We start from the raw sequence: 27463 nt of genomic DNA on the forward strand, positions 1-27463 counted from the left end.
TATATTATTAATAAGTTATCATAAGGTGTTTATTGTGGTTCAGCATGTTCCTTCATTTAGAATGATTTGGTGTTGTGTGAGATCTTATCAGAAAAGTATCCCCAATGCACCCAAAATCGTTTCCATCCAACTTTTTTTAATGTGTATGCCTACTCTATTTAGTGTCTGATTAGAAATTACATCTATCTTTTTAGTCTTAATCAAGAAAATGTTAATGTGTTTTAAATTACATATTATATTACAGTAACTATAATTACTAAAGTACAACGAAACATTTCCTTTTCTTAATGTTTTCAGTTAGCATTCAGTTAGCAAGATAACAGCAGAGCCTACTAGCTTAGCATAGCATGCTAACTGGTTAAAAGCCCTTTTGATTAGAATAAATAAGATATCATGATAATGTGCTGATGTTTTTGATTAGGTATATTGAGGAATGAGGATCTTGCATTCACACTCTTGTATGACACTGGATTCATCAACAACAGAATGAGGGTCAGAACAAAGTATGCACATACACATATATTGAGTCTGACAGAAATTGTATCATGAGAACCAATCCTGTGCACATAAGTATGTAAAATTATTCATGAATGAGATCCAAAGTAATTTAAATATATTCACATGAAATCATTTGCCGATGGAGTAAACACAAAACTATGACTCTTCTGAAACCCCTGAAAGGCCAAATCCAGGCATATGTCTTTTTATTGACTGATAACTGCTGAGAGAAAACATGTGTTCTTTCATGTATGTGACGGAACCAAAGTGACTCCAAGACAAAACTGAATTTCATATTTTCTGCAGTCCTGTTTAATCGAGTGCTAAACATATGTGAAAGGGTTTCTTGAATGTCCTGAAATAGTGCAATTTTGTGAAGAGTGAAAACAATGCTTCGACTCATTGTAACGGTCAACAGATCTTGTGCTGAAATACAGTGGGGTCTTAAAGTCTGTGACCACATGGAATTTCTGTGATTTAACATCTCATTTAAACCTGGAAATAACCAAATTTTGAGGTAAAAATTTTAAATAAATATTAAAGATTATGAATTCTCCCACTGAAGCACACAAGATGCTCTATTGCTGGAAGGGGGACATACCAAGTACTAAATCATTCTCAAATTCATATTTGTTTTTCATTTTACTCACATTGTTATGCTTATAATATAATTTTTAAAGGAAAAATATTAAAAAATAAAATCATTTTCATTTCACCAAAATAAAAGCATTTTCACTAGTGGTCTCAGGCGTTTTGATAAGGTTAGTCATGGCAGGATTTACATCCAGAAATTATATACAGAAATCATGCTATAGTGTGTACAAGTGGTTTTGTAATTAAATCTCTATAGAGCAACGTGCTTAAATCAATTGCATCTTCCCTGATCAGTCTGGTTAAATCTCTGAGGCCAGTTTTTTTTCTCTCTCTCTGTATCTGATCATGTCCTCTTTGATACTCCAAACTTGGCTTTCTATATAGAAATGAAAGCCAGAACGCCACACACTTGACTCAGCTGTGGTCAACCTCATACAATTCCAGGAGTTTTGAGTTTTACATGAAAATGTATGCTTTGAGTGTATTCTCTTCTAACAGAAAAGTCCAGTTTTGCTCCAGTAATGAGTCTCTTTCCTCCCTGGGCACTTGATTGTCAAAATAATCAGTATTTGCATCCCATATTTTTTCCATCCTTTATGAATCCCAAGGGCAGAAGTAGTGATTAGTGGCATCCGCAGGCTCTGACGACCATGTTGCGGTACTTTTTCAATATTACATTGGAACTGTCATCGAAGTACAAAACGGAAATACCGTGCAGCTGAGTTGGAGCACAGCAGGGCTTTGGGACTGTTTCTGGGTTTATGAAATGGACCTAGGAAGACCAGAGAAATACATGATTTGAAGTGAAACATTCTAATTATAACAACTGCAGAGCATAGGTATATAAATGTTTGCTAGTTGAATTAAACTTTTATTACTAATGTTCATCTCTTTTACAGAACTCCACAGAGAGAGCTCTGCAAATTTCCACACAATTAAGGGCTTAATTAAGGGCACTTGCACTTAACCCCGAGTTATCGTCTTTCTAAACCCTGCTTTTTCGTTTGAGAGCGAAAAATGTCAAATAGCGATAATGTTAACTGGTGTGAAGATGTGAAGAAGAGACTGGTAATTTTTACCTTCATAATTCGAAAGCTCACTTCAAAAAATAAATCCATAAAATAACAGAAAAAGTACTGGCAGCTCATTACACATACATTATCCAGTAATTTTACGGACATTTCCGTTAACCCTAAAAAACCCCGCAGTTCAGAATTCAAAATACAGGTAAAACACCTGTAAAAAAAATTGTGCTCTATTTTTATGGATTTTTTTTGCTCCATTCAGGAAAAAGTTGATAGTAAAGTCAGCAGTATAATATAAGGATCCACAATGCTAGAGCCCTTATGCAAACAAGTTGTGTGCTGCGTTCGTCCAATCAATGACACTAACACAGCAAATATGCAAATTCGAATGTTAACCCTAGTTTTAGGAATTTACAGTGTGAAACGTCATTATATGAATACCCAGGATTAATTATTAACCCTGGGTAAATTATGAAACGTGAAGCAAGATAACCAAGGATTCCATTTACCTTTAGAATAGCCCAGGGTGAACTATAATTAAGTGTGAAAAGCCCTTTAGAATACCATGACTCACACATTTTCTACCAGCGAGGTTTGATGTTATTGACGTGTCACCATATTTGAGTTGGGCCTTATGTACTTGAGTTGTTCAATAATTTGATTTGATTTGAGAGTGAATAAGCACTTAAATTTTGTTCTGTTTTGTTCAGTTGATTTTCATTGTGTGGACAAAAACAGCCAAAACATTTGTATATCATCATGAAAGAAAGATAATTATATGAGTTTGGAATGACATGTTGATCAGTAAATGATGACAAAATTTTAAAGGGTTAGTTCACCCAAAAAGGAAATTTCTGTCATTAATTACTCCCCCTCATGTTGCTCTACACCTGTAAGACCTTTGTTCATCTTTGGTATACAAATGAATATATTCTGTTGAAATCCGAAAGTTTTTTTTTATCCTCCATTGAAAGCAACGAAATTATCACATTCATTGTCCAGAAAAGTAGTAAAATCATCATTAAAATAGTCAAAGTGACTACAGTGCTTCAACCTTAATGTTATGAAACGACAAGAATACTTTTTGCGTGCAAAAACAAAACAAAAATAACGACTTTATTCAACAAATTCATCTCTCCCCTGTCATTCTGCTATGCTATTTTCGTTGCAGCGCTTCCAGATTCTACGTCCGGCTCAGTATTGGCCGACGCCTGGTCTGCACGAGGCATGCGTGTGATGCTGAAGCAGGAGCCAGCCAATAATGAACCGGTGTTCGGACATAAACACGTAAACGCAGCACTGCGCAACACAGCGTAACAGACTGACAGGGAAGAGGAAAAATTGTTGAATAAATTCCTTATTTTTGTTTTGTTTTTGCACACAAAAAGTATTCTCGTCACTTCATAACATTAAGGTTGAACCACTGTAGTCACGTTGACTATTTTAACCATGTTTTTACTACTTTTCTGGACATTGAATGTGGTAATTTCATTGCTTTCAATGGAGGATAAAAAAAAAAAACTCTCGGATTTCATCAAAAATATCTTAATTTGTGTTCTGAAGATGGACGAAGGTCTTACGGGTGTGGAATGACATGAGAGTGGGTAAATAATGACAGAAATATCATTTTTGAGTGAAAAAAATGACATTTTTAATACATTTACAAAATAATTGTGGGACTCACCAGTGTCTGTACAATAGCATGGTTTGTAGCGTTCATATAAGAGTTCAAAGGAAACACACATTCTCCTTCACAGTAGTATGCAGCGTAACCCTCTGGAGCAATGATCCAGTCCTGGAAACACATGAAAGATGAGAAAGTTTAGAGGAAAGAAAGGCATACAATGAAAGAGAAATCGGAAACACTTTCGGGTACCTGCCATCCCAGATCTCTGAAGCTGACATAGAGTTCATGCTTCTTGCAGCCTTGTTTGGGGTCTACACTAGCACCGTCTGCAGAGAACAGGATGAAGGATAATTATATGTAGCACATTTGTATGTTAATGAACTGTATGTTTATTAGGGTTAGGTAGTATGATGGTATGTCCCATTGTAGAAATAAAAAAAAAAATTGCATAAGGCTGAAAATTACAACAATGAACTAACACAAGATAACATTTTTTTATTGTAAAAAGTGTCACCTGTGGCCTCGGCTGTCTTTAAAGCCACCTGGCTGGGTGCAACACCAGGTTTGGGGTTTTTAGAACGGTGGTGACCCCTCTGTTTGTTTCCTGATGCTGAGCGTACACTTCGGAGGTGGATTCCTGATGCTTTCAAAAACGCTACCATAAATGGCTGCTTATTCTGAGGTCCACTGCTGCCCACCAGACCTGCTCTCCTTGGGTTCATTCTTTCACCTACAGAGGGCGACAGTGAGTTGCATGATGACTTTAAGATAAATATTTTGCTTATGAGTTATCATGTTGTTCCAGTAGTTTGTTTTTTGGTGTCCAGAACAACACTGGATCCCCCTGATGTTTTCAAGATTTTCCAAAATTTCACAGATGAAAGAAAAGAGTATAGGTTTAAATTTACATGATGGTGAGCAAATGATGACAGAATTTTTATTTTTGCCTGAATTATACCTTTAAAGGGTTAGTTCACCCAAAAATGAAAATTTAGTCATTAATTACTCACCTTCATGTCGTTCCAAACCCATAAGGCATTTGTTCATCTTCGGAATGCAAATGAAGATCTTTTTAATGAAATCTGAGAGCTTTCTGTCTCTCCACTGACAGCCTATGCAACTACCACTTTCAAGCCCCAGAAAGGTAGCAAAGACATCATTAAAGTAATCCATGTGACTCCAGTGGTTTAAACTCAAATTTATGAAGCGACACCAGTGTTTTGCGCAAAAAACAAAATTTACCATGTATTTACCACTTTAGTTGGAGATTTACATTTACATTATTTTGTAAATAAAGTGGTCAATTATATTTTTTGTGCAAACAAAGCACTCATGTTGCCTCATTAAGGGCCTGTTTACATCTGGTCACTTCGTTTTCTCAGATCGGATAGCTATCCCTTCGTGAAAAGACCAGGTATAAATCCCCCCTGAAACGCATTCGAGAAATCATTCGAGAATAAATCTGATCGCTCAAACCACTTCAGGAGGTGGTCTGGGACGCATTCCAGTCAAAACTGAACAAGTATAAATGCATCTGGTTGTTGAAATGACGTATGTAAATTTTACTCCTCCCAAAAATGTTAAAAAATAAATGTGTGCAAGTGTGTTATATTCTAAATAACATGTTATAGCCAGATATGACAGCGCTACAGCAACACGCATGGCCACAGATGAACAGCTGAGTATCTCTTCAGCAAGCTGAAACTGCCACAAATGCAAATGTCACAGATGCTCAACACACTATCATCTAAAAGTAATGAGACTAAATGACCTCACCAGTGCTGTTGCCACACTCTATCCTATTGCGGTCTTTGATTTTGAAATTAGCTGATGATGGAGGGACAGAAAGCTCTCAGATTTCATCAAAAAAAATTTCATTTGTGTTCCGAAGATGAATGAAAGTCTTACGGGTTTGGAACAACATGATGGTGAGTAATTAATGATAAAATTTTCATTTTTGAGTGAACCATCCCTTTAAGTGCTATTCTGCCATATGACCATTTAGGACGGTAATTTGGCAGGTTATGTTATAAAGATATCTTGATATTTAAAGTTACCTACCATGTGCGGTTTCCAGAGAAAGCTGAAGTCCCAAGTTCTGACCAGGGTTTATGACCCAGTGGTTACTGGTGACCGTGAGGTCAAATACCAGCCATCCCTCTTCTGCCGCCCATACCACTCGTGAGTCCAGCAGGTACAGCTCCCTAAGCAGGGTCAGAAGAGGTCATATATGGGTCAATAGCTCTTTACTATGATAGAAAAAAGTGGATATGATGACTGAAACAATAAAAAAACACCTAGATTTTTACATTTTCTGAATAAAATTAGTCCTCTTTGCCCATGTAAACATATAAACGCAATTCTAGTATATTTTGAGTGTTGCTATGCGGTTGCTAGAATGTGCTTGGCACATGACATACAAATTGTCAATAGTATAACCTGCTGAAAAATACAGCATAAACCCAGCATGAATTCTGAGCTGGTTTATTCTGGGTAGAGCTGGTAATGTGCTGGTGTAGCTGGTGGACCAGCATAGTCATGCTGTTCTCAAGCAAAACTGAGCTGGAGTAGCTGGTCCACAGGTACTCCCACTTCCCCTGCTGGTGACCAGCAAACCAGCAACCAGCATCCCATGCAGGTCCTAGCATGCAAAACATACCTTATGCTGGTGACCAGCAATGCTAGGTTTTTCAGCACGGTAGAAATGTATTAAGCTTAGCTCACACAGAAGTCACTTTCAAACTAAGCAGCTTCCTGGTCAACGCAGCGAATCTGCGAGACCAATTTAAACCTGTTGAGAAATCTTAAATGTCTCAATGAGACTTTCACTTCAGTGGAGTTTACATGTAAAGCATCATTCTTAATGCAGTCGAATTTGAGCATCATTAACATTAACATCATGAATTCTTCATGAGGATTTCTTTGCAGACAAGGAAATGAGAAGCTAAAATGCCATCTCATGCCAGAACTTGTTGTCCTTCTCAGATAAAGATAACACAAAATAAGCTCTATTCCATGAGATAAGAACTTGAGGTCTGGCTCATACGACCAATAAATTCAAAAACAACTGACACTGCACAGGCAACAACATGTTTCCAAGACAGCTCAAAGTTCTCTCTTATTAAATGTGACGTTGCTTAAAAGACATCAGATTGTCCTCCGGTGATGAAAACAGGGGCTAGATGGCTCTCCTGAACAATGACTTGACTTACAGGTAGGATTTCAAACCTTGAGGGCATCAGGAGACTAGGTGTCTAGTCGCCTTGCTGTCTGTGCGCATCAACGGGGCGAACCGTCTCTGCATGACAATGGGCAGAGGTGCAGGAAGGATGATTCACAATGGGTGGTCTTCACGGGGAATGTGTGCATCGGGGGTGGATAATGCTTTAGTGTGCGTGTGATTTAGGACAAGCAACGGAGAACTTAAGAGAGACAGTCTGTCTGAGCATGCCTCACCTGGAGGACTTCTTCAGGTTTTTCACTTTATGGACACAATCAGAACTTTCCAAAGAGGTGTGATCAAGGATGAGGGATTGAAGGGGAAATCATTTTGAGTGGAGGAATGGGGTGTTTCTCCAGATGTCTGGGGCGGAGAACCTCCCGTCCACTTAGGACTCTGCATATCAATAATTGACAGTAATGGCTTTGTAATGGCGGCTGCTCTCACTGCTTGTTAGCGGCCACACCGTAAATCAGATCGAGGAATTCTGTGGGAGCCCTGGCACTAGACATGTATGGTTGGGCAGACAAATCTCTCTGTGTGTGTGGGTCCATCCCTCCCACATTTAGGCTTAAAGTGTGAGTGGTGGCATATGTTTCATTTCAGACATTTTTTTTATAACTAGAGGCCTTTAAATACTTCTCTATTAAAAACCCAACCAACTTGAATATACCAAAGTCGTGAATTAGCTTTTATATATCTGAAAAATTATATCCTTTACTCACAGCTGACACAATAAATAACCAAACCATTAAAGGCCCAGGGCAAACAGATGCACATCCAAATTAAAGTCAACGTGAAACACCATGCCCGTTTTACTTCCATAATCTGACATATTTTAGAATAAAACAGATTTTCAATGAAAGACATGATATTATCCATTGGTAATTGATTGGATCATGAAAGTGGGTGTTCCATACCACAATGGAACAGAAGGTTGGAGGGGAGGAGTTGGGATTTGTAAAGTCAGTCAAAAAGGAAAGTAGCCTCCAAGAAGGAGCAATTAATTGCATTTTGGAATAGCATGCACTGAACAAGGAATGTTCTGGGCGATGTCATGGGCTGAATGGCTAAATTCTTTTTTCTAATGTATTTTGTAATCACATACCTTTTGGGCTGCTGTCGAAGCACCTGGAACACACTGACATGGAATGTCTCATTTTCATAACTCTCGTGCACAAAGTCCTTGTAGATACGGAACTCTGCAGCAGTCACGGTTTCTCCCACCGGGATGCGGGAGAGGTCAAAGCGGAACTCTCTACGGTGCTGATGATACAAATGAAGGTCTTCATCTGGATCCACTTCAGAAAGAGGGAGATGAAGGAGTTAATGGGCAGTTAATATGTGTTAAATGTAATTTAACTGTCTTTCGAGAACAAAAATTCTATTAGAATTTCATTTAGCTGCACATAAACATAGAAATATCTATTCAAACTGCATTTTAATGTTTTTATAGCTATTTTAAGATAATGTGGAATATGTCAAAGTGTGACTTTCCTCATTATGTGGATACAAATACTATTTATGTTTTTTTTTTCTATTTGTCACAGTCCATATTAATTTTTCACCAATCCTGAGTTTGTGGAGTGACTCCCCCAATCAATGTTTTCATTACCTCATATTTACAGGTATTTTGCATTGAAGTTTTCTATGTAAAATGTCAGAATCTGTGCTGAGTTGGTTAAAAACTCTCGATTTGGTCTCTATGTAAACTACAGACTTTTGTCTCATTCAACTTCACAGTGCCGCTGCCAACTAATGAGTATACACACTCACACCACAGCATAAGTCACCATACCCAGACTTCATTCTGTCAGAAACACAGTGGAGTCACACTGAACGCTTACGCTTGATTGCCTCACCCACATCACTGTGTCCAAAAAAGAAATGTTTGCTTCCATAAGCCAGTGATTGATCTGGGCACTGGGTACCCCGGGGACTGAAGCTGGGGGAGAAACCACAGGCCCTGCACCCACCCACCATAGACTTCAATCACACACATGTGCCAACCACAAGAAAAGCTCTGTTAAATGCCTGGCCCGGAAACCAGTGGTGCCCCACATATACATATATACGTAATGGATACACATGCACATTCAGATAGTATATTGATGGCTCAGATGGAGACTCCTTGCAACACTAACCTGAAAGACCTGTTAACTGTGGTAAATTAATCTAATTCCGTCTTGAGTAGCATCTGGCTTGTTCCAAATATTCTAGACATGGCTGACCACATCTAGGACAAGGTTGTTCCTATCCTGATGAAAAGACCACCATAGCACCAGCATATGTTGGATTGTGGATGCTGGGATCATGTAGCTTCACCATTTCAGCATAACCTTCTGGACCAGCATGGAAATTCAAACAGTTCCAATCTAATCTTTTCAGTGGGGTAGGCCTCATTTCCTCTTTTGTTGGCAGTTGGCATCTGAATCTGTGTTAATCCACATTCCACACCCATTAACAGCAAGAGAGGCTAAAATAAAGTATCTCCATGCGTGCAGAGAGAAAAAAATTATAATGAAGTCTTGGCCGACACAGACTTAACCCCTGTGTTGTTTCCACCCAGCCCTAACCCAGCTGAGGCCTGTCCTCAGAATTTCCAGTCTGACGGTGGCATGAGCAGAACATTTCCTGGAGGTATTGTGCTGTTTTTACAATGCTTGTTGTTACAACTCGTCCTTGAGTATCACCCACTCCAGGTTTTTCAAGTGACCTCCTGCAGGTATGCATGGAATCAGTCATGATGATTCCTCATCTTTTCATGCACATCTTGTGCTAGGGAACAGTGATGCATTTGAGACTTTTCCAACAGCTAACTATCTTGCGAGAGCACGATTACTGGGGGAAGCACTCTGAGAGGAAGAACTCTGAGGTATGTGCATACTCAAAATAGCGAGTCATTTGTTTGACCGCAATTAAACAGTGGAAAGAAAAACATGGGTATTTTATAGAGGCAATTATTGCTTGTAAGGTTTGGTGCGTTTATGTGAAATACCATATGATGCAATGATCTGCGCTCAGATATGCATGCTGCACCATGTGCTGTTTTCTTACACTTAATTCTCGATCTGAGGACAGGAATGGGGGCCAACACACTTGGCAGAACAAACAGTTTTAATTGCTATAATCTCTGTTGAGTAAAAACAATCATACACATGCAGATGTAAGCCTTTTTCATTGTGGGATATGCGCTATTAATCAAATTCAATCACTATTTTAATCAAATTAATTACATGACATGACAACCAATCAATCACATATATCAATATTTGCTTAGATAAGCCCCCAAAAGATGATTCAAAGGTAAATAAAACATTGAATACATTTTACAGATAGTGGCTTTAGAAGTTAACAAGAGAGCATTCTATTGTCTCAAATGCTAGGCTAAATGCTAAACATCAGACAATGGCAAATGTGTTTTCTGAGATGGATGAAAAACTAATTGGGGGTCTAATCAGCTTTTGATGCTGAGGCAAGAAATCTGAGGTAAGATCTGCTTACTTTCTTCAAAATCAGCTTATGAACATAAACAGGTGGATTTGTACGCTGCTTGTTGTGCATGCTTCTACTTTGAGTTTAGAGTTGCAGGGAATTTGGATTAACAATTCACATAAGGGATCGCTGTTCATTTTTGTTTGGTTATGATAATCTTGGTCGTCTATTTATCTTAAATGTAAACTGATTAGGTGTCTGCTGCAGCCTTAAGTTCCATGTCAAACACTTCATTTAATTGAGCTTTTTTGGTTTAAAAACATGCCAGTCTAAATGTACTATGCCAAATAATGCGAAAGGTCTTGATTCCGATAAGAAAGGTTGTGGAGGATTTTTACATTTTCATTAGTAGAAGCATCAGTGTCTGTGTCAAACTTCCATGTGAAACACATAAACATGGAAAATGGGAGTCATTTTTACCACAAGCTGCTCTATGAGGTCACAGCCAGGTTGCTGGAAAACCACAACCTCTTTGTAAATTAAAGCTAGAAAAGGAAAGTTTGGGAAACATTTATGTTAGCTTGACAACGCATTGTTTAAGATTTTAAAATGTATTTTAGTTTGAAAGTAAAAACTTGAAGGCCATATAGGTCTTTTTACTCCACAATATGAAAAGGAAAAAGTTTGTCAAGACAAATTCAGATAGTTGGATTGAAAAAACCTAGGCTGAAAGTTTAAAACAGTTTGAAGGCTACAGAAACAGATTGTGCAGATTGAAGAAAGGCGTAAGTTTGAAGGTTGTGTGCTTATACTCTTTAGCAGTTTGAAGAGAGATTTCAGGTTTGAAGGGATACATGTTATTGTCTACCTATGGAGGTTGCAACAGTGGTTACTTGACAGGCTGGTTGATTGGTAGTTACTGGGGCCTTTAAAAGTGTTTCCTAGGATGATTTCTAGGTAGTTGCAAAGGTTCTAGCTGATTGCTACGTGGTTGCTAATGTGCTTTGAGTAGTTGCTAGGGTGTTCTGGGTGGGTTCCAGCGTGAAATTATTTTGCCAGTCATCAATTAAAAAAAAAAAAAAACACCCTGTGCTACACCAGCCCGATCACCCCGTCCAACACTGATTCTAAACATATCATAAGCCTGCCCTCTCATTAAATGTGTAAAACATTTGATGAAATTAATTTGATGAAATTCTAGCACATTGGAATACTGTTTTCCTTGTCCAAGGGAAACAAAGACAGGAACTGGGTTTAAGAAATGTTCAAGGAAGTCACTGACCGGATATTGCCTTAATAAATACACACTCTGGCAAACACATTTGCATCATTAGTTTCACACAACTGCATTCATGTCCACATCTCGGAATAAAATTAAAGCTTCATCTTTTAAATATTCAGCATCTCTTTCGACCACACACATGCAAGAGGTCTAGTCTTGAAAGCAAGAGTGTTTGGATGATGTATGTGACCCTCCGTGTCTACTGCCCTCAGCACTCTCCAAAAAATGCCTCCCTAAATCCTAGTCATGCGAAACAAAGCCCCATTAAACCCCATGTCTCAGAGCTTCGAGGGGATTCTGTGGAAATTGGATACACGGTCGCTGCCTTTACATTTAACTACACAAATTTAACTACACAAAAATTTACACAAAGTATATATATATATATATATATATATATATATATATAAAAGCATCACATTTTTTATCTCTCTGAAATGACAGAGATTACTGCAAAACATATATTATTTGTATGAAAAATGACTAATGGTCAGCTGCTATCCTAGATCTGGGCATACGTTTGTTGAACACATTTGAAAATTTGACTGCATTGACACTATTGGATGAGAACTGAACTGAGCTGGATGATGACATCACTGTTTTCTGCAGAACTGCTTTATAGATAAATTATTAATTGATGATCGTTACATGATATTTACAACTTTACAATTGCGTCAATACTGAACTAACATCAGCTAAACAATGACACTGTTTTCTTGTAGAGCTGATGTACAGCCAAAATGAACTCTGTTTGCATCATTGAATCATTTTCCTATCACTGTAAAGCTGCTTTGAAACAATCTGTATGCTATATAAATAAATAAATATATATATATGAACACCTTAATTTTATAAAATAAAGAACATTTATTTTTATAAAAACATATTTTTTAAAGATATTTAAGATATGAGCTATGATTAATAACATACATAATCTCATTTATACATAAATATAGTTTAGTATATAAAAAATGTAAAACTAATTAAAGTGCTTTTGCAACTAAATAATCCGAAATGATTACTTTTACTTTTTTTTTTTACTATAAAAAATTATACTAGCACTATTATAAAATAAAGGTTAAAAAATCATATTTTTTGTCTTCACCAAAGTCATCGTTCTTAATAACCCAAATACAACCAATCGTTCTTGATAGGAAGACGGTTTGCTGAACCTAAAAAAAGATTATATCATAAGATGCTCACCCAGATTTACAAAGCTCATCACCATGTCGGCATCGCTGAGAAAGCGACTGTCCTGTTGGGTCATCATCGGAGGTCCCGGGGTCGTGTACGCCGGTTCATAAGAGTACACAAACCCGCTGCGCTGATCCCCGTCCTCCAGGATGGCGTTATACAAATCCAGCATGTACATGGGAGCTGCGTGTGTCTCTCGTACAGAAGCGGACGGGGCCGGTGCGGCAGCCCGAGGATGGAGAGGATCTCCCGCTGCATCTCTTTGCGCTCCTGGCTCTTCAGCCGCCGCTGGATGAAGCTGGACTGAATGTCATTATCCAGGGTGAAGTTAGCTTGCATTGCGTCCGCGAGCACACTGCAGCCACACGCGACTATCAAAGTTGAGATCAGCTGCACTGGAATCATATTTAATAACTTATTCTTTAAAAATAATACTAAAGAATAAGTCCTCGGTTGATTAGATAACTTTAAGTCTTGCTACTTCATTTGATTATATAACTTGAGCTGATTTCAAATATATTGAACGTGTTGAATAATCCAGTCCGGAGATAAATCCAGCATGATCTGTAATGTTGCATTGATGGTCTCAATGCTTCTGCTGATGTCTACACGCTTTAAATAGCCCGCTGAAGACCGTGGGTGGGGCGCGCGCACATGGGCTGTCTTTTAGTAAACAACAGCATAAACATAATTTTGTCCTAATTACTACATGCACATTTGTGTAGCCCACGTTATTATAATTAGGGATCAGTTTTACTCTTTGTGATAGCTCGATGTAAATTGCTGGTCCTTTTTATTAAATAAGCAAGAAAGCAAGCAAGCAAACAAATAAAAATAAATTCTTTTTTAAGACAAAGGCTCTGGTCATGTGACTCTTTACGCAACCTAAAATATACAATTTGCATTTTCATCTACAGTTGACATCTCTGAAAAAAAAGAAAAAAAGAAAAAAAAAAAAAGAAAAAAGCAATGGGCTGTCTTTTAGTAAACATCATCATTAAAGGGATAGTTCACCCAAAAATGAAAATTCTGTCATAATTTACTCACCCTCAAATTCTAAAACTGTATTAAGTTCTTTTTTCTGCTGACCACAGATATTCAGATAGATGGAGATATTTTCGAGAATGTGGGTAAACAGTTTCTGGTCCCCATTGACTTCCATAGATATAGATATATAGATTTAGATATATGGCAGTCAATGGAGACCAATGTTGGTCACAAATGAGGATTTAGTTCATATGGGGAACTTGGCAGCCATAGCTTTCTTCAAAATACCAGTCACAGTTATTATTACAATAAAATGAGGGTATCTCTTAGCCACCGCAGATATCAAAATAGAAAGAAAAAAAAAATCACTAAAGAGATCCCGTATTAATGCATTATTGTTTACAGTAGTAACAATAGCTGTGGTATTTTAGCGGAAACTATCAGTACCGTGATGCATTTTTGTAAGTTTAGTTGACTGTTCTTTCTCAGTGCCATAACAGAACTCTGTTTTATTTTCTCAAGGTTAATAATTGTAGCTTTATCCATCTGAGCACACAATTACCACCTGACCTGATCAATGAAAACATCGAGCACATCCTTGACCTGTAGCTTGCCACAGGGTGCCATGTTACATTCCCTGTCTGCCTTGATTAGGGAACAAACATCAGGCAAGTCATGACAGGACCCTGTTGGGGACTCTGAAAGTCAATAGAATGGCAGCTTTAGCATGGTCATCTGCCATGTTGCTGACCACCTGTTGTGGTTCAGGCCCCTTTTCCCTATGCCACTATAGAGAGCAGCCCAGAGACAGCAGTCTGGCAACCAGCACCACCCTCCTGCTGTGTTTCCAGTCTGCGTGCACCCGCCAGCCTGAGCCAAAAGGTCAAACGAGTCCCACACCCTGGTTAGCTCATACGTACTGCCCATGCTGAAAGGCACCAGTGATCTCACCAGCAAATCTCTTTGTCCTACTATTAGTCCTTCCCAGACACTTTTCCTCTGTAGACCTGGGCTGTCGTTGGGTGAGGGATGATGGTTGGGGGGTTGACAACCCAGAAAGTTGTCCTCGGCCTTGCAATGAGGGCAGCCCCCTAAGGTTATTGAACCCCAGAAGAGAACGGGCCAACCCATAAAAATGACTGCAGACATCCATGATTGTTTCACTGTAAAAAACAAAACATAATCTGTCTCTCTTTGAAGCCGCCTCTCCTCTTTTCGAGATCATAATGTGTACTTAAATTGGTAGGATCTGCTGTGTGTTTATTAAATGTAAACTGTCAGGAAATAATTGCACTGCTCATTTGGATTCGTTGTGAGAATAACAAGACATCGACTTTGATCAACATGATTTAACCCTGTAAATCCTGACATATAATAGCCAGAAAATTTGACTTTTTTTAATTGAATATTTAGACCTTTGTATATGTGTTGTTTGTTGAGGCTTTTTTGCCTCATATAGCATGATGTAGGAGAATATGGAGCTCATACTCATACATAAGTACATCCATAGTAGGAAAAACGGCACACTTTTATCCAGAGGCACAAACTGAGCAAAAATAGTCACGCAATTGCAAGTTTATATCCCAGAATTCTGACTTTATATTGCACAACTGCGAGTTTATATCAAGTTTATATCAGAATTCTGCAATTGCTTTATAACACGCAATTATAATCCCACGCAATTGCGAGTTTATATCCCAGAATTCTGACTTTATATCACGCAATTGCGAGTTTATATCCCAGAATTCTGACTTTATATCACGCAATTGCGAGTTTATATCCCAGAATTCTGACTTTATATCACCCAATTGCGAGTTTTATATATCACAATTCTGACTTTCACGCAATTGCGAGTTTATATCCCAGAATTCTGACTTTATATCACGCAATTGCGAGTTTATATCCCAGAATTCTGACTTTATATCACGCAATTGCGAGTTTATATCCCAGAATTCTGACTTTATATCACCCAATTGCGAGTTTTATATATCGCAATTCTGACTTTCACGCAATTGCGAGTTTATATCTCAGAATTCTGACTTTCTATCACGCAATTGCGATTTTATATCCCAGAATTCTGACTTTATATCACGCAATTGCGAGTTTATATCCCAGAATTCTAACTTTATATCACCCAATTGTGAGTTGTATATATCGCAATTCTGACTTTCACACAATTGCGAGTTTATATCGCAGAATTCTAACTTTATAACTCACAATTGCGAGATAAAAAGTCAGAATTCTGAGATAAAAAGTCGCAATTACTGTTTTCATTTTTTCATTTAGTGGCGGAAACGAGCTTCCATAAAAAAGTAATGTGAATGTTTATAACAGTCTAGCAGACTAAATACATAAAATGCATAAAGTTGTTATTCTCTTATGCACAATAATATGTCTTAAGATATTAAAATGCTTTTATGATCAAAGCTCTTTAGTTTTTTCATTGGGGGTGGGGATGGGGGGAGGATAAACTTTCCTCAAAATCATATTTGATACTCACATTTAAACATAATTATTTATGGATCAAGTAGCCTAAACCAAAATTGCTTCAGTCAAGTAAAATATTACTAACAATATAAAAGTTCATACATTTACTTTCTAAAATAACAGTAAAGATTTCAGAGAAAAGAGACACAATAACGGATATATTACAATTATACTAAAAGCCTTTTACAGCTAAAACGTATAAATCACGCCTTCATCAGATGACTGAAGGCATGTAGTAGATTGTGTACATCAGGTTTTCCAGCAAAGTTTAGATCATGTTGATGATTTTAAATATGATTCACCTTGGGGTTTTGCAATATGGTTTTAGTGCTTACAAATTTAAACAATGGAAGCGAAGAAATCATAGCTAGCAAAAACATGCATTTTCTTGTTATTTGGGTAATCCTTTCAATTTGGTCAGTGGTTTTCCTCCCATTCTACCAACTAACCCCATGGACTTTAAGATATTGAGTCCTCTCCCTAGTTAAACAAGCCAGAAATTGGTCAACATTAGGCTAACATGCGAACAGAGTACTCAAACAAAGCGATTGACAGGTGGGATCTCTCAAACGTCATCATCTACAGAAACTGCAATAAGCCACTATATTTAAACCAGCTCTTAAAACATATTTGGAATAGCTATCCAACCTGTTGCAATATTCGGCTATTTGATTGAGAATGTTAGCACTGGGCCTACTTGTATTTATTTATTTATTGGAATTATGCTTCTGCTTTCAATTGCAAGTCACTCGAATAAACACACATGCTTTAGTATCAAAAGCATTCGTATAGGTGAAAAAAATCACGTTTGAATCATAGTTTCAAAAATAAATATATTCCTTAAGTGATTGATCATTTTTAGCAAGACTAAAAGCAGCGCTTCACACGTTTTGAAGGGATGTTTTGCACCAGAGACACGTGGGGGAAGGGGCCTTTTTAATATCAGTCGTTGATGGGAGATAATCCCACAACTGGTAATTCGCGACTTTTGTTTCTTTGTGCTAAAACAAAGAGCTGGGGAGTCGCCCGTATGTGCTGACGACACATTCAGCCGCGCTATGTATGTACTCAACTTACAAAACACAAGATATGTGCTAATGTAATCACACAAATAGGCGCTAATTGCCCTACAGTGAGCGTGCAACTTCGTGCGTCTCAAAGTGTGACCACAATCTACCCCCGTACTTGTCCATTGATAACATGGTGAAATAATAATAGCCTAATAATACAAAGATGAATACTATTTAAATTTAAGCGCGAGCATGTCATATGTCACATGTTATTGAAGAAGTAGGCTAATTTTGGGGGAATACCACGTTTTGTATTGCAGACATTTTGTGATTATGTTTAGCAATTTTATTTTAAGATAACATTTTACAGTGCAAAGAAAGCCTACAGTTATTGGACACTTTGCAAACAACATTTCTTACATTTTCTCGGCTATATGAAGTCGTATCATGCTAGATTTTTTATATGAAAGAGCAATAAAAACATTCTAAACATTCTAAAAAATGCAATTTTATGTGCAGCTGTTTTCTTTGGCAATATTGATGTTTTGTGTGTGTGTGTGTGTTTGTGTGTGTTTCCATTGAATACAGAGGGGAAAACTGTAGGAATATTAAAAGGAAAGCAAAGTAATTTCCAATTTAGCCTATACTGCCACCTTCCGGAGAAGTTATAGTAAAACCAGGAGATGAATAGTCAACCATCAATCTTACAGCCTTTTTGTGTTGAATTAAAAAGTATTTTTCGAAATATTCCATGTAGTTCATGTAAAAATCATTTTACGGCTATGTTGCTATGGGGAAATGGAAAATTTGGATCTCATCTCTGTTCATAGCTACAGTAACACTTGTAATTTTTATAGAAAGTAACCTATATTTAACCATTTAAATCCTAAAAAGGTATTTTTAAAAACTCTTTCAACAAGAGTAGCCTATAATTGCATATTGCAATTCATGATCATGGTAATATTCTTTTGTGATATAATCACTTTCGCCAGGCATGTTGAATTTATGCTAAACAAATAACAATGACATCGAAGGACCAACGGTACAGTGTACATCCTGAAGGGATCCATGCAGTTACAATAACAATACAGAAATTTGAAATTCTAGGGGGGATATAAATAAAATTAAACGAATACATTAAAAAGTGTACATGCTTGCAAAACAAACAAACAAACAAAAAAATATATATATAGCTTTTTGTTTCTTTGAGGGTAATATAGACTCAATATAATATTTCACTTAATTTTTAAATGCTATAAAACATTTTTTGTTTTGTTTTTTTTACCCAAAAATTACAATTTATGGATATGCAATTTGGCCATTAAATAAAAAATAAAATAAAATAAAATAAGTGCAAGTCTGTTTATCATTGGAGTTTACAATAATGCCTAAAAGAACATATTTCCACTATAAAATAAAATTTCCATCAACATTTCCAACAATAAAAGTATATTTTGCCCCCCCAAAAAAAAAGAAAAAAAAGAAAGGGCAGTGCCAAAATAAATGAACAGTTGCCTCTGCTTGCAAAAGCTACAGTGTACATCTATATCTATTTTAATTTAATTAAAAAATGTTTAGCAGGGTATTTTCTATGGAGACGCTTAAAAGACACTTCTTTGACCTTTTTGTTAAAAGCTAACGTTAGACTTTTCCAATCAACATCACTCATAAATTGATTCCAATATGCAAAGTTTACATTTGGTTTCGACACAACATCCTTCTGGAAAAGAGCTCTTATTGAACTACTACAATTATTACAGGAGAAACATATTTTACCTAAAGGGGAGTGATTTGGTGAGAGGCATGGAAGTTGCTGATAATTAACTCTTACAAAAATGTAGCCTAGCCTTTAGATTTAGCGCATGTCCGCGTCTTTGTTATCGCGACAATCCATCACTGCGCATGCGCATGGACTATAAAATGCGTGTTCGCCTGCTCGTTCTTCCCACTTCCTTACTCTGTCTTCAAGGTAAGCAGTATTTATTTCTGCTCATTTATCTTTGAGAAGTGTTTATAAAAGCAAATTCTGTACAGTAATTGGAAAATACGCATTGTTTAAATTGTATGGATTTAAAAAAAAAATGGAATTAAGGATTTTTGTGTAGTTTTGCTGACCACGTGGCTCATTTCCGTTGCTTGACTTATTAAAATATTGTAACGTTTACTCGCATATAACAAAAACAAAGTGCACAAACACATGCTGTTAATGTGAGTCTATATTGTTTCATTGAAGCTGGATACCGGTCGTTATTTCAGTTTCTTTGTAGCAGATTATTTGTAATTGCCTAATTCTTTATCCATATACTTGATTCACTTCACTTTTTTTACAGTATGTGGGCTGTTTGGAAAATGGAGCTTTGCTCTCGTGCATACACTGATCTTGGTGAGTTCAGATTCTCACTAGACTCTACTTTAAAACATGCAATGGTAGCAATGATGACTAATTTTTTTCCCCAGCAGATCGACTCTGTTGACCTTAAAAAAAATAAAATAAGCCAAATGAACTGAGCAACCAGTTAGACTAGACTAGAGCGATTCAAGTTGTTTTTTAAGGTAATTGACCTTTACTTCCCCCTTCCCCACAGACCACGCTGAAAACCAAATGGATAACTTCATGTTCATCAGGCTTTGTTTCATAAGTCCTACACCCACTCAAACCGGTAAGACTGAACATGTTCATGGGACACTGAGTTTTTCATTTACCTGGTGCACATGATGACTGATCTTTTTTCCCCAGCAGATCGACTCTGTTGACTTTATTTTTAAAACAAAATAAGCCAAATGAACTGAGCAACCAGACTGTTGCAACAACTAGAAATTCAAGGTTTACTTTAAGGCAATTTACCTTTTATTACTCCCTTTCCCACAGATCATGCAGAACCAAATGGATAACTTCACAATCAGGCTGTTTCACAAGTCTTCCACAGAATCAAACCAGTAAGGCTGAATATTTTCTTGGGACACTGTTTGCCATTTTACCTGGTGCACATGATGACTGATCTTTTTTCCCCAGCAGATCGATAGTGTTGAAACTTGCTCTAATCTTTAAGCCAATTTATCTGAAGCACCATCATGCTTAATTTGCATACAAAGTTAGTGGTGCTTTTGTTCAAGTATGTATTTATTTATTTCTCTTCTTTGTCCCTTTCAAAAGGAGGAATTATGTAATTCAAGAGGACCTTGACATGAGTGACCCTTGATGGACGGCAGCAACATGTGAAGGTAGTTGAGGGTTGTGTGGTGGTGGTTTTTTTTTTTTTTTTTTTTTTTTTTTTTTTTTTTTTTTTCCCTCTGCATGTCTAACTACTTCAGTAATTTTAGATTGAGTCTTATGGTTTCTTGTATACTTCTAGGGCTTTGAAAGATTTGTACCCCCCGAAGGCCCTTCACTGCCAAACCTACATGGAGAAGCGGGTGAAGTACATAATGGCTTTCTGCTAAGCAGCCCACATTTACCAATGATGGAGAACCTATGACTTGGTTTTTTTTTTTTTTTTTTTTTTTTTTTTTTTTTAAATTTATGAGAAACTGTTACTTTTAATTCTGAGCTGCTAAGGTTCCAGGATGCTGTTTGACTAGTTTAAATGAATAATTAAACCAGTTTGCTTTTCTTTTCCCCTTACAGTTTGTACTTGTTACTTTTTCAATAAACTCAAAATATAAACTTTTTATACTTTTTTAAACTTTTTTTTATATATGAATGTATATGACTTTCCCTCAGCCTCTCATACTCCTATGACTTATTTATATGGCACATTAATAACAGGCAGTTAAAGTGTTAGTTCACCCAAAAATGAAAATTCTGTCACTTATTACTTACCTTCATGCCATTCTACACCCGTAAGACCTTCGTTAATCTTCAGAACACAAATTAAGATATTTTAGTTGAAATCCGATAGCTCCATGAGGCCTCCATAGGGAGCAATGGACACTTCCTCTCTCAAGATCCATAAAGGTACTTAAAACATATTTAAATCTGCTCATGTGAGTACAGTGGTTCAATATTAATATTATAAAGCGATGAGAATATTTTTGGAGTGCCAAAAAAAACTAAATGACTTATTTAGTGATGGCCGATTTCAAAACAATGCTTCAGGAAGCTTCGGATCATAAATGAATCGGTGTGTCGAATCTGCTGTTCGGAGCGCCAAAGTCACGTGACTTCAGCCGTTTGCAGTTTGACACTCAATCTGAATCATGATTTGATACTTCATTTATGCTCCAATGCTTCATGAAGCAGTGTTTTGAAATCGACAATCACTAAGTCAGTTGTTTGTTTTGTTTTTTGGCGCTCAAAATATTCTCGTCGTTTATTAATATTGAACCACTGTACTCACATGAACTGATTTAAATGTTTTTAGTACCTTTTTGTGGATCTTGAGAGAGGAAGTGTCCATTGCTCCCTATGGAGGCCTCACAGAGCTATCAGATTTCAACTAAAATATCTTAATTTGTGTTCTGAAGATTAATGAAGGTCTTACGGGTGTGGAATGGCATGAGGGTAAGTAATGACAGAATTTTAATTTTTGGGTGAACTAACCCTTTAAGTAAAACTAATGGTTTGTGACCTCTCCCCTTCCAACAATCCTAGATAAAGTCACATTTGTCTTGATTGATCTACAGATTCTCATCAGATTTTTCTGTGGCGTTAAGAGTAATTGTATTTGCTTTGTAAGAACGTCAGGTCGCACCAATCTCAAATTGTAAATATCCAACATCATAAATCCTGTTGAGTGTGGGAGAGACCGCAAGGACACACTGTTGATTGTCATGTGGAACAAAAATGATACCAAATCAGAAAGCAAGCTGCCAGATGCCCCACATTTTCTGTAAAAAAGCAGTATAAATATTGCTATTTCTTCTAGCCTGTCTTCGGCAACGTTTGTCTACTCAAGTCGTGTTTGACTGTAAGAGATTGTGTGGTTTGTGCTGTCTTGCTCACATTGTGGCACTTAACACACTATAGGAACAAAACTTAAAGGGTTAGGTCAGCTAAAAATGAAACTTCTGTCATCATTTACTCACCATTTAATGTTCATCATCTCGCACATCAGTTATGATAAATGAAAGCTCAAGCATGTTTGCTTGACGTGTGCGAGAACCAATGAGGTTCATTCTCGTGTGTTACGTGGCACATTTGAGATTCTGCAAGAGGTTTGTTCTTGCATATCAAGCAGGTTCGGTTGAGCTGTTTATGTTCACTGATCAATATTTATGTGAGAATAAAAGCCTAAATTAAATCTCTTCATATAAAGCGATCATGTCTCTTCAGAAGATTTGGACAAAACCACTCAATTCATATGGATCAGTTTTATATCATCTTTATGAAGCATGAATGTGAGTAAATTATGACAGAATTTTCATTTTTGGGTGAACAATCTCTTAAATCTATTATTTTTTTTTCTTCATATTTGTGGTCTCTCACATTCACAACCTGGTAAGATTTTAAAAATCTTTTAGTGTGAGCCTGCCTTAGTGTGGTGCATGATATTCCAAGTCAATATTTATTCCTAACCTGAAAGCAAGCCTCGATGCATTTCACACTGACATTTTTATTTAAAACAAAAACTAATTCCCATATGCTCTGTCCTCATTTGATTCAAAGAAAGTTAAAGCAATATTAACCATACACACTTCTGTACAAAATATACAGACGTCTTTTAAGACGTTGGATAAGACTATGTATAAGACTTAAAGACACCCCGCACTAAAAATAACCATTAAAAGAAATCTGCCCAATCATTATGTATTTTGTCTGTAGTTATCCTCACTGTAACAGCCACGTATTATGATCCAAATAACCTGAAAGAAATGACAAAGCACACACAGAAAACTATTACACAGTAACAACTCTCTAAAAACAGCTTTCAATATTGCATAAACATGATTTTTTTTGACAGCATGAAAGTAGAAACAACAAAATGTTTACAGTCGAGTCAATACTTACAAAATCATGCAAAACATCATGAAAATGTTCCAAAGGGCAATGAATATGCGAAAGTACCGTAGACTCAGCAAAAACTCTCTGATGTTGTCACCTTAAGACAAATAATGCATAATAAAAGTCAAATATGATCAAGGGCTACTTGGGGAAAAAAAAAAAAAATCTTGTGGCAGAAATGCAGCATCTTTTATCATATTTAATTTATTTCATAATATTCTAGTTTTTATATACTTTTTACAACATAGACCACTCGACACTTTTGTTGTATGTGATGGGCATTTTTTTTCCAGCACACACACACACACACATAACTATCTATGCACAGATATACATGCACTGTGTGCAGAATTATTAGGCAACTTGATTTTCTCATCATATTTTTTTTCCCAAGCACATTTTACCAATTCCAATCCACATCAATCTTAATAACTACTATTATTATTGTTTTTAATCATTTATAAGTGATATATAATTGTTCATGAAGACTGGAAATGAAAAATGCCTTATATTTAGGTGTGCAGAATTATTAGGCAGGTTTTCTTTCTACAGGCAAAATGAGCCAAAAAAAGAGTGAAAAGTCAAAAATTATTAAATACTCATGAGAAGGACACAATACTAATGCAATACTAAAAATTGCAAAGTTAAAGCATGACCAGTGGACAGTAAAATGCTCATTGGGTCAGCGGGGTCATACAAAAACAGGTGGAAAAGAAAAGACACATGTTAACTGCAAAATAATTTAGAATTAAGGTGAAGAATTAAGTGTGAAACCATCCAGCGCCACCATTTTCCAGAACTGCAACCTACCTGGAGTCTCCAGAAGTGCAAGGTGTCAGGATCTCAGAGACTTAGGTTAGGTAAAGAATCCTAAAAAGTGACCTGCACTTAAATAAGAATCACAAGCTGAAGTGTTATAAAATACATGAAGACTGGGTTTTTATTGGCCTTATAGATAGACAGCTTGAACCACATCCTCACACCCTCACCAGTAAGGTGTGGGAGTTCACTTTTAGTCCATCTCTTATCCTGAAATGTCTGTCTTGCAGAGATGGACTAAAAATGATCTTCCAAAACTTACTGCTAGATTCTGGAAGATAAATTCTTCAAACAGTGGTACAAGAGGATGTGGTGCTGGTCCTTCAGGAGTTAAATCTCTTTTTTGGCTCATTTTGCCTGTAAAAGAAAACCTGCCTAATAATTCTGCACACCTGAATATAAGGCATTTTTCATTTCCAGCCTTCCTGAACAATTATATATCACTTATAAATGATTAAAAACAATATTAATAGTAGTTATTAAGATTGATGTGGATTGGAATTGGTAAAATGTGCTTGGAAAAAAATATGATCAGAAAATCAAGTTGCCTTAATAATTCTGCACACAGTGTATATACACATATGTGACCCTGAACCACAAAACCAGTCATAAGTCGCACGGGTATATTTGTAGCAATAGCCAACAATACAGTGTATGGGTCAAAATGATCAATTTTCTTTAATGGCAAAAATCATTAGGATATTAAGTAAAGATCATGTTCCATGAAAATATTTTGTAAATTTCATACCATAAATATATCAAAAAATGTATTTTAGTGAGTGGATATGCATTGCCAAGGACTTCATTTGGAAAACTTTAAATGTGATTCTCTCAATATTTTGATTTATTTATTTATTTATTTTTGCACCCTCAGAGTCCAGATTTTCAAATAGTTGTATCTCGGCCAAATATTGTTCTATCCCAACAAACCATACATCAATGGAAAGCTTATTTATTCAACTTTCAGATTATGTATAAGTCTCAATTTAAAAAAATTGACTCTTTTGACTGGTTTTGAGGTCCAGGGTCACATATATATCTATCTATCTATCTATCTATACTATACTATATATATATATATATATATATATATATATATATATATAGGGCTATCAAACGATTAATCGCGATTAATCGCAGTGGTGTAGTCCTAAAAAAATAAGTGGTGTACTATTAACCCCCCCCCAACTGTAACATGTAACATTCACTAGTAACATGTTTCATTAAAAACAAATAAATACAGTGCATTCTAAAATTGGTTGACATTTTTAATGCTTTACAGTTTGGCTATTATTAAAACATGCTGCTTTGGAATTATGAAAATTCACTGTGAAAAGTGATATCTGTAAAAGTTTCATTTTATTAATTAAAAAAAAGCCAATTATGCTTATATATAAATACAAACACATCCATTTGTTATGAAAAATGTACACATATATTTGAGAATATATTTACAAGTATATGTATTTATTTATACTTTTATATGGCGCAAATTTATATTATATATAAATACATTTTCAAATTGTACATAAATAAAATATTTCTCTTAAATATATAAAAACATTAATGGTCTTTTCAGTGTGTATTTATATATACATATTACTTACACACATTACTCACACATATATTATGCAAACTCAAACTTTTATTTTGTATGCGATTAATCGCGATTAATCGTTTGACAGCCTGAGCTAATATATATATATATATATATATATATATATATATATATATATATATATATATACACACACACACACACACATATACATATATATATATATATATATATATATATATATATATACACACACACACACATTATATATATATATATATATATATATATATATATATATATATATATACACACACACATATACATATATATATATATATATATATATACACATACACACACACACACATTATATATATATATATATATATATATATATATATCGATAATGTTTACACTTTAAGGTAAATAAATACAAATAAATTAACTATAGAACAACGCATGTTGAAGAGGAAGCGTTTTACCATTTAGTGAATTATTATTAAGTGAATTATTAATATTTCAATAACATTTTAGCAATAAATTAACTATTACTTCATAGTGCAACGTTAATGAATTGCTGTTACCAGTACTGGATGATCCAGACTCATCGCCAAAGCCTTGAGACTGTGTTTCCCTCTTCTTTCTGCGCAAAGACACCACAGATATTAGCAAGCAATCCTCCAAACTAAAACTGTAAGATGACTTTTGTGTCTTTACTCACAGTTTAAAGTTGAGCACAGCGCCAGCGTTCATGAGCAGAGTGCTGAAAACGGAAGAAGATATGTGACGTGGACAGAAAAACAAACGTCTGTTACACTGTGACATTCATATACTAGACATATGAACATCACAGATAACTTTCTATTTAATAAACACGTTTCCTGCATTAATAAAAAGAGTGAAATTTACCCCAAAATTAGAATATCTCCGATCATTTTGGACAAGTATATCCGCCTCGGTTCGTCCTCTTCTTTGATCTTTGTGTAAGTACAATATAAGTCTTTAGATCATCATCGCCACCTGAAGGCTGAAATAGAACACGACAATTCTGTTCCTGAGCACTCTAAAAGCTGCATCATCCGCAACCCCTGGCCATGCAGGGAACCAGTGTGACCAAATGTTTTCTGCCATTTTTCCTGCCGGTGCAATCAAAATTTTGTTAGCAGTCGAGTTGGCGCGACCACCACAACGTTGCCCAATATTAAATGGTAAACGAAATAAAAGCGGAACGAAACTACGCTACTCATTTGTGCTTCACGGACCGTTTATCAGTTACCAATAACATATATAATACCATAGTATAATACATATCTATGACATAAAATACATAATTTATTTTTCCTGAAACAACATATCCATCAACAAATCGCGGTAACGGTTTATGATTAGCAGTGATGGGATAAACGAACCTTTTCTTAGCTTCGAATCAATAAAATGATTCACTGTTCCGAAGCTTTCGAAAAGACACACGCTGGTGACCCCTGCTGGTCAGAACATTGTAAATACAACAAAAAGTCAGGCCAAACATGGATAAAAAATACCTTTTACAAACCCATTGAAATGTTTATTGAAAGTAAAATCTATCAAATGCAATTAACTAATCATCTAGTAAGATTAAATATCAAGTGTCAATGTAATATGTAATATGTGTTCTTTTATCAAATTTCAGGGCTGGTTTTGTTTGTTCAATGGATGGCTCAGCTAAATAAGAGACTACAAGTGACTATTAACTATTATTCCTGTAAACACTTCTTGTTCAGTGGTTCGCTGCTGAGGGTGTCCA

The 27463-nt window shown here is 36.1% G+C and overlaps 2 protein-coding genes, 1 long non-coding RNA gene and 3 other non-coding genes across 7 annotated transcripts; 4 read left to right on the forward strand and 2 right to left on the reverse strand.

Annotated features, from left to right (window-relative positions):
* Positions 1 to 675: 675 nt before the first annotated feature.
* On the reverse strand, positions 676 to 13865 carry bmp7a (bone morphogenetic protein 7a). The gene is given in 8 exon segments (XM_048173413.1): positions 676 to 1864; positions 3802 to 3912; positions 3994 to 4070; positions 4259 to 4474; positions 5806 to 5948; positions 8073 to 8265; positions 12885 to 13064; positions 13067 to 13865. Coding segments are annotated over 8 exon segments (1284 nt in total). The 5' UTR covers positions 13281 to 13865; the 3' UTR covers positions 676 to 1714.
* A 5345-nt stretch (positions 13866 to 19210) lies between these two features.
* Positions 19211 to 21028, forward strand: LOC125257126. 2 transcript variants are annotated; one of them, XR_007182248.1, is made up of 6 exons: positions 19211 to 19328; positions 19690 to 19742; positions 19945 to 20019; positions 20229 to 20296; positions 20514 to 20581; positions 20713 to 21028. It is a non-coding gene; the product is annotated as an uncharacterized LOC125257126 (long non-coding RNA). The 2 variants fall into 2 exon arrangements; XR_007182249.1 differs by lacking the exon at positions 19211 to 19328 and adding an exon at positions 19373 to 19567.
* Positions 19783 to 19876, forward strand: LOC125257341. The gene has a single exon (XR_007182351.1). It is a non-coding gene; the product is annotated as a small nucleolar SNORD12/SNORD106 (small nucleolar RNA).
* On the forward strand, positions 20062 to 20150 carry LOC125257340. Its single transcript, XR_007182350.1, has one exon. It is a non-coding gene; the product is annotated as a small nucleolar SNORD12/SNORD106 (small nucleolar RNA).
* LOC125257338 lies at positions 20338 to 20431 on the forward strand. The gene has a single exon (XR_007182348.1). It is a non-coding gene; the product is annotated as a small nucleolar SNORD12/SNORD106 (small nucleolar RNA).
* Positions 21029 to 22895: 1867 nt separating the features above from the next.
* smim7 (small integral membrane protein 7) lies at positions 22896 to 26806 on the reverse strand. The gene is made up of 5 exons (XM_048172873.1): positions 26590 to 26806; positions 26402 to 26443; positions 26265 to 26323; positions 23307 to 23397; positions 22896 to 23161 (listed from the first exon to the last, which is right to left on the reverse strand). Exons 1-5 carry the CDS (start codon positions 26613 to 26615, stop codon positions 23146 to 23148), a joined length of 234 nt encoding a protein of 77 aa, XP_048028830.1. The 5' UTR covers positions 26616 to 26806; the 3' UTR covers positions 22896 to 23145.
* Positions 26807 to 27463: the final 657 nt, after the last annotated feature.

The sequence above is a fragment of the Megalobrama amblycephala genome, linkage group LG21 (assembly GCF_018812025.1).
Source record: "Megalobrama amblycephala isolate DHTTF-2021 linkage group LG21, ASM1881202v1, whole genome shotgun sequence".
In the NCBI taxonomy this organism is placed as follows: domain Eukaryota; kingdom Metazoa; phylum Chordata; class Actinopteri; order Cypriniformes; family Xenocyprididae; genus Megalobrama; species Megalobrama amblycephala.

Bases quoted from the DNA above. Each gene is read 5' to 3' on its own strand.
- smim7 (XM_048172873.1), bottom strand. From the start codon at position 26,615: ATGATCGGAGATATTCTAATTTTGGG. The intron at 26,444-26,589 runs GTAAATTTCACT...TTCCGTTTTCAG, and splicing joins GGAGATATTCTAATTTTGGG to CACTCTGCTCATGAACGCTG. The intron at 26,324-26,401 runs GTGAGTAAAGAC...GTCTTTGCGCAG, and splicing joins GCTGTGCTCAACTTTAAACT to AAAGAAGAGGGAAACACAGT.